The 15,846-nt window shown below is 41.6% G+C and overlaps 1 protein-coding gene across 1 annotated transcript; it reads right to left on the bottom strand.

Annotated features, from left to right (window-relative positions):
* Window positions 1-829: 829 nt before the first annotated feature.
* On the bottom strand, window positions 830-15,159 carry LOC106605265 (retinoic acid receptor beta). The gene is made up of 8 exons (XM_014200710.2): window positions 14,582-15,159; window positions 10,720-10,868; window positions 8,865-9,006; window positions 6,412-6,578; window positions 5,174-5,350; window positions 2,516-2,720; window positions 2,098-2,256; window positions 830-1,711 (listed from the first exon to the last, which is right to left on the bottom strand). The coding sequence occupies exons 1-8, from the start codon at window positions 14,730-14,732 to the stop codon at window positions 1,533-1,535; spliced, it is 1,329 nt and encodes a 442-aa protein (XP_014056185.2). The 5' UTR covers window positions 14,733-15,159; the 3' UTR covers window positions 830-1,532.
* Between the last annotated feature and the right edge of the window lie 687 nt (window positions 15,160-15,846).

Below are 15,846 nucleotides of genomic sequence, written 5' to 3' on the forward strand. Positions count from 1 at the left end.
TCATTTAACACAGTAAATTCATCAGGCCAATAACATCAAGATTATGATCAGTGATTAGTTCATTGACTATAACTGCCTTGGAAGTGAGGGACCTAACATTAAGTAGCCCTATTTTGAGATGTGAGGTATCACAATCTCTTTCAATAATGGCAGGAATGGATGTCTTCATTCCAGTGAGATTGCTAAGGCAAACACCGCCATGTTTAGTTTGCCCAACCTGGGTTGAGACACAGTCTCAAAGGGGATAGCTGAGCTGACTACACTGACTGTGCTAGTGGCAGACTCCACTAAGCTGACAGGCTGGCTGGCTAACAGCCTGCTGCCTGGCCTGCACTCTATCTCATTGTGGAGCTAGGGGAGTTAGAGCCCTGTCTATGTTCGTAGATAAGATGAGAGCACCCCTCCAGCTAGGATGGAGTCCGTCACTCCTCAACAGGCCAGGCTTGGTCCTGTTTGTGGGTGAGTACCAGAAATAGGGCCAATTATCTTCAAATTCTATCTTTTGGGAGGGGCAGAAAACAGTTTTTAACCAGCGATTGAGTTGTGAGACTCTGCTGTAGAGCTTATCCCTCCCCCTAACTGGGAGGGGGCCAGAGACAATTACTCGATGCCGACACATCTTTCTAGCTGATTTACATGCTGAAGCTATGTTGCGCCACTCTTGAATCTTTCATATTATTGTGTTTACACAGAAGTTTTTCCACTGAGGCAATTGAGTGTCATTCTCCACAAAGACCACAGGGGGCAGTATCAACCTTTGTATGGAGCACTGGATCGTGTAAATATTTTTTTGTTTTTGTTTAAATGAGTCAGACACACCCAGGGTATATATAGTTTCAAGACTTTAATAGACCAATAACTACCTGAAATATGATCATAATCAGTATCACAAAAAAAAAAGCACCATGCCGTTCATCATAGAGATAAACATAACCATACAATGGTATGTAGAATACATGTTGACATGGTGAGAGTAATAGCACTTACTTAACAAAGCCAATCATGCAAGACTTGAAATAATGGAAACATGAAGCCCCTTACTTTAGAATAGGAACCTGTTTTAAAATCTCTCGTACATTTGTGACCCACACGCAACCAGTAATGACCTCTGAAAAATGCATTGTCATGCCCTTGCCCCTTTGTCGCACCACAATGGAATGTCTATTCACAATTCACATGAATTCCACTCCCATCCGAATAGAAAAGCTCTGTGTGAGGTTAATACGTTAAGCTACTCTCTAGTACTGCAATGCACTGTATGTATTCAAACCATCTTCTAAGCACCTTATGATACTGACCAACACACAGGCTAGTCCTGTTATATCTCCAGTCACATCCAGTTATGAGTATTCTCTTTTGCTAAGTACTGTAGCATGATTCTATTTACAATTCCCTTTATATATTCAAGTCTGAATACACTGTTTTCACTGGTATTGTTCACATTTGACCATCCTCATCATTGCCTTTCCGGGACATCCCATTGGAGGTATATTTTTCCTTCTCGTAAGGTTTTCAAGCAAACAGGCCAGTGTCTATGTACTGTGTGGACATGGTGAGGGTGCGTGTGTGGGTGTGATGTTCTTGTCTGCTCTCTGCACCTCCTCAGACTGCTTCTGCTTCTCCAGGTTCTCCATCTCCTCCAGCATCTCCTGGATAAGAGGAGGCATGGAACCTGGGATCTCCATCTTCAGCGTCACCACGCGCTCAGCTCCTGTGTAATTACAAGGGAAAATGTCAATGACACTTTATAGAGTAGTCAAAGTGTCTCTTAACTATTTCGCTTAACTATATCACGCTCATCAGTGGCAGATTTCCTTTCTTTTTTCCTATTTAACCCACTTCCACCCAGCATGTCTTAAAGGGTTTTTACACTGACTAGACTTGTTGCCCACACCGACATCCACAGGTCACCCGATTCTCTACTTTTCTCTGTACACTACATCCTTAAATGAGCCTTGGATGTGGTTGGATGTGCACTGGTGTTGTAAAATCACAATATGCCATAACACCTGGTTATAACAGTCATGAAGCCAAGCCAAGAGGTTTGTAGTTCAGGTCAAAGTAAGTGTCATGGCCGATAGGGAGTTGACCTCTAACCTTTGGCGCTGATGCTGCGCAGGTCGGTTATCTTCATGAGGACCTTGGGGAACATGAGGGGCATGCTGGGCCGGCGTTTCCGGGAGTAGATTTTCAAGGCCTCCAGTAAGGGCTCTTGCAGGATCTCCACCTTAGACGGCTCCTCCAGGTCCTGGCGGTCTGACACAGGAGAGACATTGTCAGTGTGACACCGACACATCATTCATCTACTGCTAATTCAGCTCATCTATTTTGTTTGTGTGACTCCTCAACGTGGCCTATATGTATATATACACAAAAATGACAATGAGGTTAATTTATTTGAGTAAATATTGGAGTAAATACTAAAAGTACATCCCTTCATAAAACAACAAAAAAGATAGTTCACGTTCCATATAAAACATTCTGCCTGTACATAAGTTATGGCTAGTTGCAGTACCTCCAGACACCAGGCAGATGGCGCTGAGTAGGCCACTTTCTGTGTCATCCATCTCCAAGGGCAGAAGCTGGCCGGCGAAGGTGAACACCTGGTCTGTGAGCGGGCCAAAGCCAGCGTTGTGAATCTGTGTACGGGTCAAGGTGAGCCCGTCTGAGAAGGTCATAGTGTCCTGGTCAGGTGTGTACCTCGTACAGATCCGCAGAATCTACAGGAGACAGAGGGGACATGAGGGGGAGTACAGAGAGTATAGAAAGGGACAGTACAGTCAGTATAGAAACAGGTCATGGTGAGATGCCTGTTCAAGAAGAGGACAGTTCAGGCAAAGAGAAAAAGAGACAGAGAGAGAGAGAGAAGCATAGAGGTAAAACACAAACCTACATGGAGTCTGCATAAGAAAAAAGAGATAGAGAGATCAGGTCGAGAGAGATAGAGAAAGACAGAGCAGGTAGAGAGAGAAAGAGATAGACATACCAGGTAGAGAAAGATAGAGAAAGAGATAGACAGATCAGGTTGAAAGAGATAAAGAGATAGACAGATCAGGTTGAAAGAGATAGACAGATCAGGTTGAAAGAGATAGAGAAATATAAAGAGATAGACAGATCAGGTTGAAAGAGATAGAGAAATATAAAGAGATAGACAGATCAGGTCGAGAGAGAAAGACAGAGGGATCAGGTCGAGAGAGAGAGAGAAAGAGATAGACGGATCAGGTCGAGAGAGATAGAGAAAGAGATAGACAGATCAGGTCGAGAGAGAAAGAGATAGACAGATCAGGTCGAGAGAGAAAGACAGAGGGATCAGGTCGAGAGAGAGAGAGAAAGAGATAGACGGATCAGGTCGAGAGAGATAGAGAAAGACATAGAGGGATCAGGTCGAGAGAGATAGAGAAAGACATAGAGGGATCAGGTCGAGAGAGATAGAGAAAGACATAGACGGATCAGGTCGAGAGAGATAGAGAAAGAGAGAGACGGATCAGGTCGAGAGAGATAGAGAAAGAGATGGAGGGATCAGGTCGAGAGAGATAGAGAAAGACATAGAGGGATCAGGTCGAGAGAGATAGAGAAAGACATAGACGGATCAGGTCGAGAGAGATAGAGAAAGAGATGGAGGGATCAGGTCGAGAGAGATAGAGAAAGAGATGGACGGATCAGGTAGAGAGAGATAGAGAAAGACATAGACGGATCAGGTCGAGAGAGATAGAGAGAGACAGATCAGGTCGAGAGAGATAGAGAAAGACATAGACGGATCAGGTCGAGAGAGATAGAGAAAGACAGATCAGGTAGAGAGAGATAGAGAAAGAGATAGACAGATTAGGTCAATAGAGATAGAGATAGAGGGATCAGGTAGAGAGAGAAAGAGATAGAGGGATCCAGTAGAGAGAGATAGAGAAAGAGAGACAGATCAGGTAGAGAGAGATAGAGAAAGAGATAGACAGATCAGGTAGAGAGAGAAAGAGATAGACAGATCAAGAGGGAGATCTTCCAAAACTCCTTAAAAAAACATCTGTAGCTTAAATAACGACCATCACAGCAAGGCACTGAGTCAAGTTTCACAAACGGCCTAAATCACCATCATTCTGCACAGTAATTATCCCTGCACGCCTCATTAGAAACCACCTCAGTAATGTAAAATAAACATGATAACGCTTTGATTTCAGATTAAAGAGTTCCCATCGAGAAAATAAAGCCGTGAGTGAATCACCATGGTGCAGCTAGTGAGAATCTACCAACCTTTGATGGTGCAGAGTTGACAATGAAAACCAGAAGATATGGGGAGATGAAAGAGAATAAAACATGCCTTCAGCGGTAACACTCTGTCTGAACCCACCACCACTGTGTCTGTCTTCAGCACAAACGTATGCTGAGACAATGGAACAGCAGATCCATAGTGTCTGCACCAAACAGCACACCGTGGCTGATAGACAATGGAACAGCAGATCCATAGTGTCTGCACCAAACAGCACACCGTGGCTGATAGACAATGGAACAGCAGATCCATAGTGTCTGCACCAAACAGCACACCGTGGCTGATAGACAATGGAACAGCAGATCCATAGTGTCTGCACCAAACAGCACACCGTGGCTGATAGACAATGGAACAGCAGATCCATAGTGTCTGCACCAAACAGCACACCGTGGCTGATAGACAATGGAACAGCAGATCCATAGTGTCTGCACCAAACAGCACACCGTGGCTGATAGACAATGGAACAGCAGATCCATAGTGTCTGCACCAAACAGCACACCGTGGCTGATAGACAATGGAACAGCAGATCCATAGTGTCTGCACCAAACAGCACACCGTGGCTGATAGACAATGGAACAGCAGATCCATAGTGTCTGCACCAAACAGCACACCGTGGCTGATAGACAATGGAACAGCAGATCCATAGTGTCTGCACCAAACAGCACACTGTGGCTGATAGACAATGGAACAGCAGATCCATAGTGTCTGCACCAAACAGCACACTGTGGCTGATAGACAATGGAACAGCAGAGCCATAGTGTCTGCACCAAACAGCACAGTACACACACATATATATCCCCTCACGCATACAGTATACACACACAAATGTACAGTACACACACACACACACACACACACACACACACACACACACACACACACACACACACACACACACACACACACACCACTCACCAGAATGTCCAGACAGGCTGCTTTGAGGAGGGTGATCTGGTCAGTTATAGTCAGGCCGGTGAAGCCAGGAACCCGTTTGGCAAACTCCACAACCTTGATGATACATTTGGTGGCCAGCTCACTGAACTTATCCCACAGCCCCAGGTCCAACTGGATCCTAGTGTCTGAGCTTGAGTTCTACACAGGGGGGGTAAAGGAGAGATGAGAGATAGAGAACAGGGGGGATAGATGGAGGGAGGGAGAGAGAAGGGGGGCAGAGAGAGGGGGATGGGGATGAAGAGAGAAAATCACAAGAAAACAAAAAGAGAATTACTTGACACATTGGAAAGATTTTACAAAATAAACCTGAGCAAAGTAGAATGCTATTTGGCCCTAAACAGAGAGTACAAAGTGGCAGAATACCTAACCACTGTGACTGACCAAAAATTAAGGAAATCTTTGGCTATGTACAGACTCAGTGAGCATAGCCTTGCTATTGAGAAAGGCTGCCGAAGGCAGACCTTGCTCTCAAGAAAAAACAGGCTATGTGCACACTGCCCCCAAAATGAGGTGGAAACTGAGCTGCACTTCCTAACCTCCTGCCCAATGTATGACCATATTAGAGACACATATTTACCTCAGATTACACAGACCCACAAAGAAATCGAAAACAAATCAAATGTTGATAAACTCCCATATGTGTTGGGTGAAATACCACAGTGTGCCATCACAGCAGCAAGATGTGTGACCTGTTGCCACAGGAAAAGGGCAAGAACAAACACCATTGTAAATACAACCTATATTTATGTTTATTTATTTTCCCTTTTGTACTTTTAACTATTTGCATATCATTACAACACTGTATATAGACATATTATGACATTTCAAATGTCTTTATTCTTTTGGAACTTTTGTGAGTGTAATGTTTAATGTTTACTGTTCATTTTTTATTGTTCATTTCACTTTTGTTTATTGTCTATTTCACTTGCTTTGGCAATGTTAACATACGTTTCCCATGCCAGTAAATTGAATTGAAAAGAAAGAAAGGAAAAGAAAAATAGAGATAGAGAGAGAAAGAGAGAGCAATTAGTTCCGAGTATTATCTCAACAATACAACCAGTATGTTCCATTTAGATGAATGGATTATGGTACAGGGATAGTGTTTCTGAGCCTCAACAGACACAGGCTTAAATGGAACACTATCCACGACACATGTCATTTATATCTATGGTGCTAACATGGCAGTGGTTGTTACTCACAGTAGTGTATTTGCCCAACTGGCAGAGGGAAGGGAATGTCTCTCTATGAGCCCTACAGATATTCTCCACTACACAGCCCAGTTCTGCTGTCAGCTCATATGTCTCGATGATGGTCATCTTGGGAGTCTCCTTCTTCTCCTTCTTCTTGCTCCGGTCATTCCTGACAGCTGGGAAGAGAGGATGAAATATGAACGGAGATAAGTCAAGAACAAAAAAAAAATGAAATTGAATTGGTTGCAACAGCTAAGTTGGTTGGATCACGGTGCTTGTAACACAATACATCGGGTGTGATTTCCCTTGTGGGCAACACCTGTAGAATATATAGTAGGTGTTAACAGTAAAGAGTCTGTTAAAGGACCATATTTTTCTAAACAAGCCGTGCACATTTACCAGTGAGTGTGTAAGTAATGTAAAATAATCACGTTACCTTCCGACTGATCTATAAATCACGTCAACGTACTTCAACCATTGGTTTTCAACACAGGCCTCTCATTTTACTGAGCCAGATCTCAGGGAGAGATCCATCTTATGCACCTGGTCTCCTCAGACAAACACACGCCTCAGACGGATCTGTGCAGTCAATGGATAATCCACTCTAGTCTGCCCTACTTCCTGCAATCACTGTGTAAACCCTTCACTCGGGGCTGCATTACACACCAATCAGTGACAACGGCAGACGATGGTGCAGTAATAGTAGTAGTAGTAGCCGTTACATACCAGCCACAAGGCTGATACATGTGCTGATGGATTTATGTAATGCCGACATGCTGGGTAGAAGAGATGAATGACATTCAGAGTAGTAGGCATCCATCACCATGACACCATCCCCCTACCCACAACAGAGATTGTATCTGGGTCAGTGGCCTTCTGGGCAATGGTGTTTGAAGTGCTTTCATGTGTTTGGACAGCGGAGGTGGAATTAGTTTTCTTGGAAAACGTTCGGACAGCAGAAGCATTGACGTGATTAGACAGGTTTGTAGGTACAGTGCCTTCAGAGACTTTTCACACCCTTTGACGTTTTCCACATTTTGTTGAGATAAAACTAACTCTGTGTGCAATAATGGTGTTTAACACGATTTTTGAATGACTACCCCATCTCTTTACCCAACACATTACAATTATCTGTAAGGTCCCTTAGTCGAGCACTAAATTTCAAGCACAGATTCAACCACAAAGACCAGGGAGGTTTTCCAATGCCTTGCAAAGGACACCTATTGGTAGATGGGTAAAAAAAAAAGCAGACATTGAATATCCCTTTGAGCATAGTGAAGTTATTCATTACACTTTGGATGAATCAATACACCCAGTCACTGCAAAGATACAGGTGTCCTTGACGGAGTTGACGGAGAGGAAGGAAAGCGCTCAGGGATTTCACCATGAGGCTTATGGGGATTTTAAACCAGGTACAGAGTTAAATGGCTCTGATAGGAGAAAACTGAGGATGGATCAACAACATTGTAGTTACTCCAAAATACTAACCTAAATGAGAGTGAAAAGAAGGAAGCCTGTACAGAATAAAAAATATTCCAAAACAGTCTCTAAGAGCTTTGCAAACCTGGACTGTACAATATTTTCACATTATTCTTTTTTAAATTCTTCAAGCTCTGTCAAGTTGGATGTTGATCCTTGCAAGGCAGACATTTTCAAGTCTTGCCGTACATTTTCAAGCAAATTTAAGTCAAATTACCCAGAAAGACTCTGTAATCGCTGCCAAAGGTGATTCTAACATGTATTGACTCTGGGGGTTGGATACTTAACTAATCAAAATATATGAGCGTTTTATTTTCCATTAAGTAAAAAAAAAAGTATAATTTTTCTTCCACTTTGACATTTCACTGTATTTTGTGTAATTCGTTGACAAAAAGTGACATTTAAAGATGCACTATGCAGAAATCGATCCTCCATTTCCTGGTTGCTAGAACTCTAATAGTTCGCTTAATTTCAGTTTATGTGACAAAATAAGTTACTATAGTGTAGAGAATCATTGTATCTAAACCGCTGTGAATATATTTTCCATGACCCAAAATATTTTTTGTTCAGCTGTTAGAAGCTGGTGTACAAAACCGAAAGTAAAAGACGCACAAACAAAACTTAAGAACGGGACGCATAGAAATAGCGCACATAGAACAGATCCACCTCTTCTTAGACTTGCTTTCAAGTGGAATGATATATCTAGAACCCACACTTCTATGTTAATTTGGTCGGCTCGCCCAAAAAGTGACATATTGTCACAATCAATTTTAATCCCACTTTGTAACACACGAAAATGTGGAAAAAGTCAAGGGGTGTGAACACTTTCTGAGTATTTTGGGTAAGAGTTTTATGAAAAAGTTTGGGAATGTTGCATAGCAGTGTTTTGCAGTTTTGGCGTATAATCCAGTGGATTGGGCGTTGTTTAGAAATGTTGCTCTTCAGTGGTTGAATGGAGACACTGAAATGTTATTGACACTTACACTCCTTGGACATGCCCGCGGCGAAGCACCTCTGTAGCCGGCAGTACTGACAGCGGTTCCTGGTGATCTTATTGATGATGCAGTTATTGTCCCGGTGGCACGTGTAAACCATGTTCTTCTGGACACTTCTACGGAAGAAACCCTGGGAGGCACCAACGGAAAGGATAATAATATGTTTTCAATAGAGAAGACATCTCCCTTGTACTTTCAGCTACCAGCAGTTAACATTCTACAGACGTCTGAAAGGACCTCTAATGACTTTGGAGGTGGCGTAGTAATGTTATTACATCACCCTCTGAATACATATATCCTTCTAAAATGAGGACATTAAAGGGACACTTCTGAATTTTGGTCTCTACGATTTCATTTGACCCTGGGGATGTAGATAAAGGGCCTCATTGCTAAAATCCCCAAGTATCCCTTTAACATCAACATGTGTTTTCCATATGCAAAGAAAAAAAAAGCGACATGTAAATCCTTCATATATAATGAATGACTGTTATCACGCCGTCACAATGAAATTAGAGGAAGAAAAAAAACAACATGCCAAATGCAACCGGAATCATGTTGTGAAACACATCAATGGTATAGGGTGTAGCAGGGTAACACCACACGTGTTGTGTCTGACGCCGTGGCCGGTCCATAGTCAGTCAATAGTATTGACTGGTGCTGTGTGATCCCGACACATGAGCTGTTTATCAGGGCCAAGATTCAGGTCCTTTAGTGATACTAGTGTTTGCTCTGGGTAAACACGGCAGTCAAACAGTCCCTAGTGGCCTTGAGTCTGCTCTTTAGGGTTAAATCCAGTAGGTTGAGTAACGTTATATAGTTATATTATAAGTCGGGTTACTTCCGGGTAACAGAACTTGTATTTTCTATTTGTAATCCCAGCCCCCGTCCCCGCAGGAGGCCTTTTGCCGTTTGGTAGGCCGTCATTGTAAATAAGAATTTGGTCTTAACTGACTTTCCTAGTTAAATAAAGGTTAAATACATTTTTTTTTTAAATGTTTAAAAAAATCTATATGCTATATTTCTTTTAGAGAAAAAAATTAATTAGATTTTTAATTTGAACATCTAAATAGATATGCCAGGTCAGATCAATACGTGTATCAACAGACTACTGATATTTCTAAAGCCATTTCCACTTTCCACCTGCTACAGTTGAGAAAACAAACAATCGACAAATCTCTTTCATGCAGCTCCTTATATGAGGTTCCCCTCCGGGGCATGCTCGTGAAGGTGATCAGAGAGATAAACTCCATGCTCACTTTCTGCATTAAACAGTCAGCGAGACAACTCTGTAACAAACGCCACTTCTCATCTCTAACACAGATGTGATCTCACACGTAATCTATAATTAGGATCATTGCCTTTCATCTTGTTCTGAAAGACGAGGAGGAGAGAATGTTATCTGTAGTCATGGTCTCCTCCACGCTCTTGGTCTTGTTCACTGCGCTGCCCATCAATTATTTAACTTCTCTTTGTGGAGCCTTCTGTTGCCCGAGCATTCAGCTAAAGCGGAGGGCCAATCGTCCTAACTTTCATGAACAATTGTGTTTACACCTACTCACTATAGCTCACTGCCAAGGACCATCAAAGAGTGGTAGAGGGGGGACATTTAAGAACCCCAGAGAATAGTGGGAATTGTGTGTGTGTGTGGCGCTTGTTGCAGTTTCTGGCTTTACATATCCATTATCCATATCACAGGTAAATTAGATCTTGGGTGGAACTCAAAAGTAGAAATGAACATGGTGAATATGTTGAAACCGCTGATGGAAAAAAGGTGGAATTATTCATCATTTGAGCAGTCAGATGGGTTTCTCTAGATATGTACATGATCAGTCCGGTCCCTTACCTTACAGCCCTCACAAGCACTGACGCCATAGTGGTAGCCTGAAGACTTGTCTTGGCACACGAAGCAGGGTTTGTAGGTGCGAGGAGGGGGCGGAGGTGAGAGAGGGCTGGCGAACAGGTCCTCTGAACTGGAGCTCTGGGTTTCCACAGCTGCTGACACACAGGAGGCATAAAGGGAGAGAGGAAGAGAGGGAGAGAGGGAGAGAGGGATGATGAGGCGCTGGGAAGAAAGACAGGCACTGAGTGTTGGGAGTGAGATGAGGGCTGCCACTGCATAAACTCTGAAATAGCCTCCTTTCCTTATCGTCTTTCTATCATAAGCTGTGACTGAGTTTTCATCACTTTTCTGTCACTTTAATTCGCAAAATGCTCTAACGTGAAGACAAGGAGGAGAGGAAAGTAATATTAGGACAAAGCTAGGAGAAGAAAATTCCAATGCAGCTGCTGAAAATGCAGTCATACATTGAATTTATGTAGCTTCATGTTCTTCAATCAGTAATGTGTTGAAGTAAAACAGTACTAAATCCCTAAAAACTGAAGAAATATCAAATTGGATTATGTCTTTGGGCCTCCTCTTTATTCGAGGACCAATTGTTATTGCTATGGTCAGTAAACATTCTGCAAAACGACTATGCAACATAGCATTCAATCTTTTTTTCTTTTTTGTTTTTAACCAAACAGAAAAGTGCTTGGGCATCTTTTATCAGAGAACAAGTACTAATTTTCGATGGCCAGTAAACATTGTACTGAGTGACTCAGCAATAGAACTATCTCTATGGAAAACGATTCACGAATTTACTGTAGATGAGTTGAGAACATATATAATGACAGCCCATGGTTCCAAGTCCACTTGTGTTCCCGAGGACATGTTGAGGCCTTGTGTTGATCGGCGTATCTGACTGAGATAATGTTCAGCTGTTCTATTAAGATGTCTGTGTCGTCCTTTTCACAGAGAGCGCAAGGGTGAAGAGGAGGCAAGATACAGTCATACTATTCCAATGCCATACTTTGTGGGAAAATGACGACAGCAGACACTCTTAAGACATCTCTTCAGTTTTAAAGAGAGCCTCCACTGCGACAGGGCAAGCATCCCTGCTGGCTTCTTATCACCTCCACCGTTAAAGCACATAGGGCCAGTGACAGATAACTAAAAAAGCCAAATTGAGGGGACAAAAATAGAAAAATTGCTTATATCCATCCCCTTGAACCCATGGCCTCCAGTTGAACCTACCCTCGCCGGGTCAAACAAGAGAACACACACATTAGTAAGTATTCTCTCCACTGCAAAACAATGGCGGAGGATGCCACAAGAGCAACTGACTGATGATGAAGCAGTGGAATATTAAACTAGACTAAGTGGTTTGGAGGGGGAGGGAGGCGCTCACCAACATTTAAGAGAGAAACTGGTAAAGAGTAAAGCTTTAAGATGTGTGCCACAATCTGCTTCCACTATGTCAAAGGAAAGTCACTTTCTCTGCATGCTATCACAATACTATCACAATACTATCACAATACTATCACAATGCTGTCACAATACTATCACAATACTATCACAATGCTGTCAGAATACTATCACAATGCTATCACAATACTATCACAACGCTGTCACAATACTATCACAATGCTATCACAACACTATCACAATACTATCACAATGCTATCACAATGCTATCTCAATACTATCAAAATACTATCACAATGCTATCACAATGCTATCACAATGCTGTCACAATGCTATCACAATGCTGTCACACTCTCACTGAGGTCTTTTGGGGGACTTTTGGGGGCTAGATGCTGAAAGTAAAGGCAATCTGTGGTGAGGGAATTTTTGTGGTTGTGAGTAGGCTACTCAACATGAGGCTAATTGCTCAGTGAGATCCAAATACCCTTTCCATTACACTTGTAAACAGGAACAATAATTATAGTTATTAGGATATCGTCACTGGATCATACAACATTCATGTGTTTGTAGAATAGCCTAAGTGATGAATGAGGTAAATATATTATTAGGCTTTACTTGCAGAGTTTCCCCACAACTACTTTGCTGTGAGGGAGACAAGCCAAGCAGTCTGGGTCTCGTCTGACCTCCTGTTGGTGACCATCCAATGAACCCTCGGTGACCCCCAGTGACCGTCCTGACCACTGACCACATTGGCTGGGCTTCGGTCGACATGCTCCTCCATCTCAAAACACTGAGCGCTGCCAGAGAAGGTCTAATGTTGTAACAGGCTTTGGTGCTGCCTTCGATACGCCTTTGATATCGCAGAAAATATAAGGAGCATAATGTCCTGTGAAGCCCTTGAGACTGACTGTCAGAAGCACACTGGTGTTAGGCTAAATGTAAACCTCCGAAGAGACAGCTAGATCAACCACCAGATAGAGGAAACCAAAGGTATCTGAATGGAATTTGACTTCCTAATCTGATCTGTAAATATCAACAACTAGTTGAGGAAATGGGCTCCCGAGTGGTGCAGTGGTCTAAGGCACTGCTTTTCAGTGGTAGAGGTGTCACTACAGACCCTGGTTCGATTCCAGGCTGTATCACAACTGGCCGTGATTAGCAGTCCCATAGGGTGGGGCACAATTGGCCCAGCGTCGTACGGGTTTGGCCGGGGTAGGCCGTCATTGTAAATAAGAATTTGTTCTTAACTGACACGCTTAGTTAAATAAAAAATATAATACAGAGGAACAGTGAGTGTAGTAGGTGACAGCAGAGGTGTGACGAGTCAAATAAGAGTGCAGATTTTATGGCCAATTCATTATCAATGGATTCACAGTAATAATCCATGTATTATTGATTTAGGATAACAAGTAAGTATACTGATTGATTGCACAACGGTGAATTCATTCCATAAACTAGGAGGTAGGCTTACCGAAACTAAATAAATGCAATCATCAGTTGCAACAAAGCAAACAATGTGCACATGTAAAATAACAACGATATTGACCCTATTCCAAAGCTTTAAAGACACAATCTGTCATTCCTTTTTCAGCCAAATGGCAGCCCTGTCACTTGGTTTGCTATAAACCTGAGGGATTGGGCTGGAGAAATGTAACCACAGTCCAATTATCAATAAAGCTATGGATGCAAGGATTAACAGTTATATCAACATTATAGTTTGAAACATATTTTGAAGCTACGTTTTGTTTACAAAGGCATTATTTACAAATGTAAAAGTAAAAAAAAGAAACCTTATATTTTGGGTTATAGTGGTGTAATACACTTGTACTAAACACATTAGGCATTTGGAAGTTATTCTTCAAGATTCAATGGGTATCATTAACTGAATTGACCATAAAAAGCAGTAAATATTGCAGATTGCACCTTTAACATAAACTTTCATGTGTAGGCTTACGTAAATGGTTTTGTGTGTTATTTTTTGTTTGTGCAGGCTTATATATTGAAGTTGATGTAAGCCCTATATCTGAAATAATATTTTATTTTACTTCATTTGAACTAGATATATGACATCAATTACATATTCAGAAAGATATGTGACGAAATACCTTGAACTACAGCCTGTGAAAAAAAGATGGTAGCCTACATACAACATGACCTAAATAAATATGTTTACATTGTCTTTGGATTAAATATGCAATGATACAGGACTGCACAGGGAACAGTTTAGGCTACAATGTACGAACAATTGACGCAAGGAATAGGCTATATTATAAATAGTGCATCAAAGGTGTGAGAATAAGATACAACTGGATGTATCATGTCAAGTCCCACGTTCAGTATTTCCTGGTGTAACATGATCACAACAAATATTTTTGATTTAGTGTAGAGTAAAACAGTTGGCAACTGAGGGATAATTACTTAAATCCTCAAATAGGCCAAATAAAAATAAAGCTTCACCTACATTGCGCGATCCGATGAATTTGCCAATCCGTTTCTGTTAGTCCAGTGAAGCATGCGGTTAGAGATGGTTCCTGGAGCATACAAGGACTTGCAGTATAGAAGTCCAGCGTTTCTCCTGGACCAACTGCGAGAAAATCCATATAGTCAAACATGTTTTTTTCGTTATAACATAAGCGTAAGGCCGAGTCCTTATCAAGATGCGTCAGGATCTAATGAAACGTAAAAATGGAACAAATGGAATGCAACTGTCCTTAATTCGCACGCCCAAGTAGGATTCTGTTTTCCCTCTCAGTCAAGCGTATGATGGACATTTTTGTTAAAAGTTTGTAATTGACCAAAATTATATTTTATTAATTTGAGTCGATGCAAAAAATATCTACAGCTGTATGCGCGAGAAGATTTCCATCAATGCATTTATCAAAAAATATTTGCTTCCATTGCGCGCAGGGAGCACAGCAAAATAGTCAGTCCTTGTGAAAACCCGATAAAACAGAATAGTAGGCTATTTTACATAACAACGTTTGGTTTGGAGTTCTTAGCTCCCATTTATTGACGAATGGGTTACGCTGTCTCCACACAACCACTTCATACTAGTTATGTCACAGGGACCGATTGAATTACCTAATATATGCTGGTGAACTTTCCGTGAACCTTTTTGGCGGCCGCTAACCTTCAAATGACCCAAACACTGTCTGACATCACCAAATACAAGGATTCCCTCACCAGATGTGATGGACGTCAATATTTTGTGCATAGGTAGAATATTGGGTAGAATGTTAGGTCAAATGGTGGTAGAAATACAGTGTGCGAGCAAGTTGTAGGATTCTGAATTTCTTCATTGATTTCACACTTTTTACTGACAATAGAAATGACACGTATTTTAGAAGTCTGATACGATAGAATATAATGAAATAGAACAGAACAGCAACGAATAAAATAAAATAGATACTTGGAAAAGCATACTTTTCAAAATGTAAGCTATCTAGCAACCATCTCCAATCATCTACATCTCAGCCTTTGAATAAGTGGAAGTTAGGCTGTCTTTCATATCTGGAAAGTAGACCTAATATTAATGACCTGGGCACTACTCTTTTTTTTCCACAGTAAAGCCAATTGTGTCATCTATACCTAAAAATGGAACTAAATGTTTCTGTAAGTGTAAATCTTAGGTGGGTGAGATAGATAAGCAATTCAAATATTGAACAGTGTCACAATAAAGACTTCAAAGGCTATTCTCTAAGCTCTCACATCAGCAGGAAATATATG

Source organism: Salmo salar, chromosome ssa05 (genome assembly GCF_905237065.1).
Source record: "Salmo salar chromosome ssa05, Ssal_v3.1, whole genome shotgun sequence".
NCBI lineage: Eukaryota > Metazoa > Chordata > Actinopteri > Salmoniformes > Salmonidae > Salmo > Salmo salar.

Bases quoted from the DNA above. Each gene is read 5' to 3' on its own strand.
- LOC106605265 (XM_014200710.2), bottom strand. From the start codon at position 14,732: ATGTTTGACTATATGGATTTTCTCGCAGTTGGTCCAGGAGAAACGCTG. The intron at 10,869-14,581 runs GTAGGTGAAGCT...GTGTGTCAGCAG, and splicing joins AATTCATCGGATCGCGCAAT to CTGTGGAAACCCAGAGCTCC. The intron at 2,721-5,173 runs GTGAGTGGTGTG...TGTCTCCTGTAG, and splicing joins CAGCCTGTCTGGACATTCTG to ATTCTGCGGATCTGTACGAG.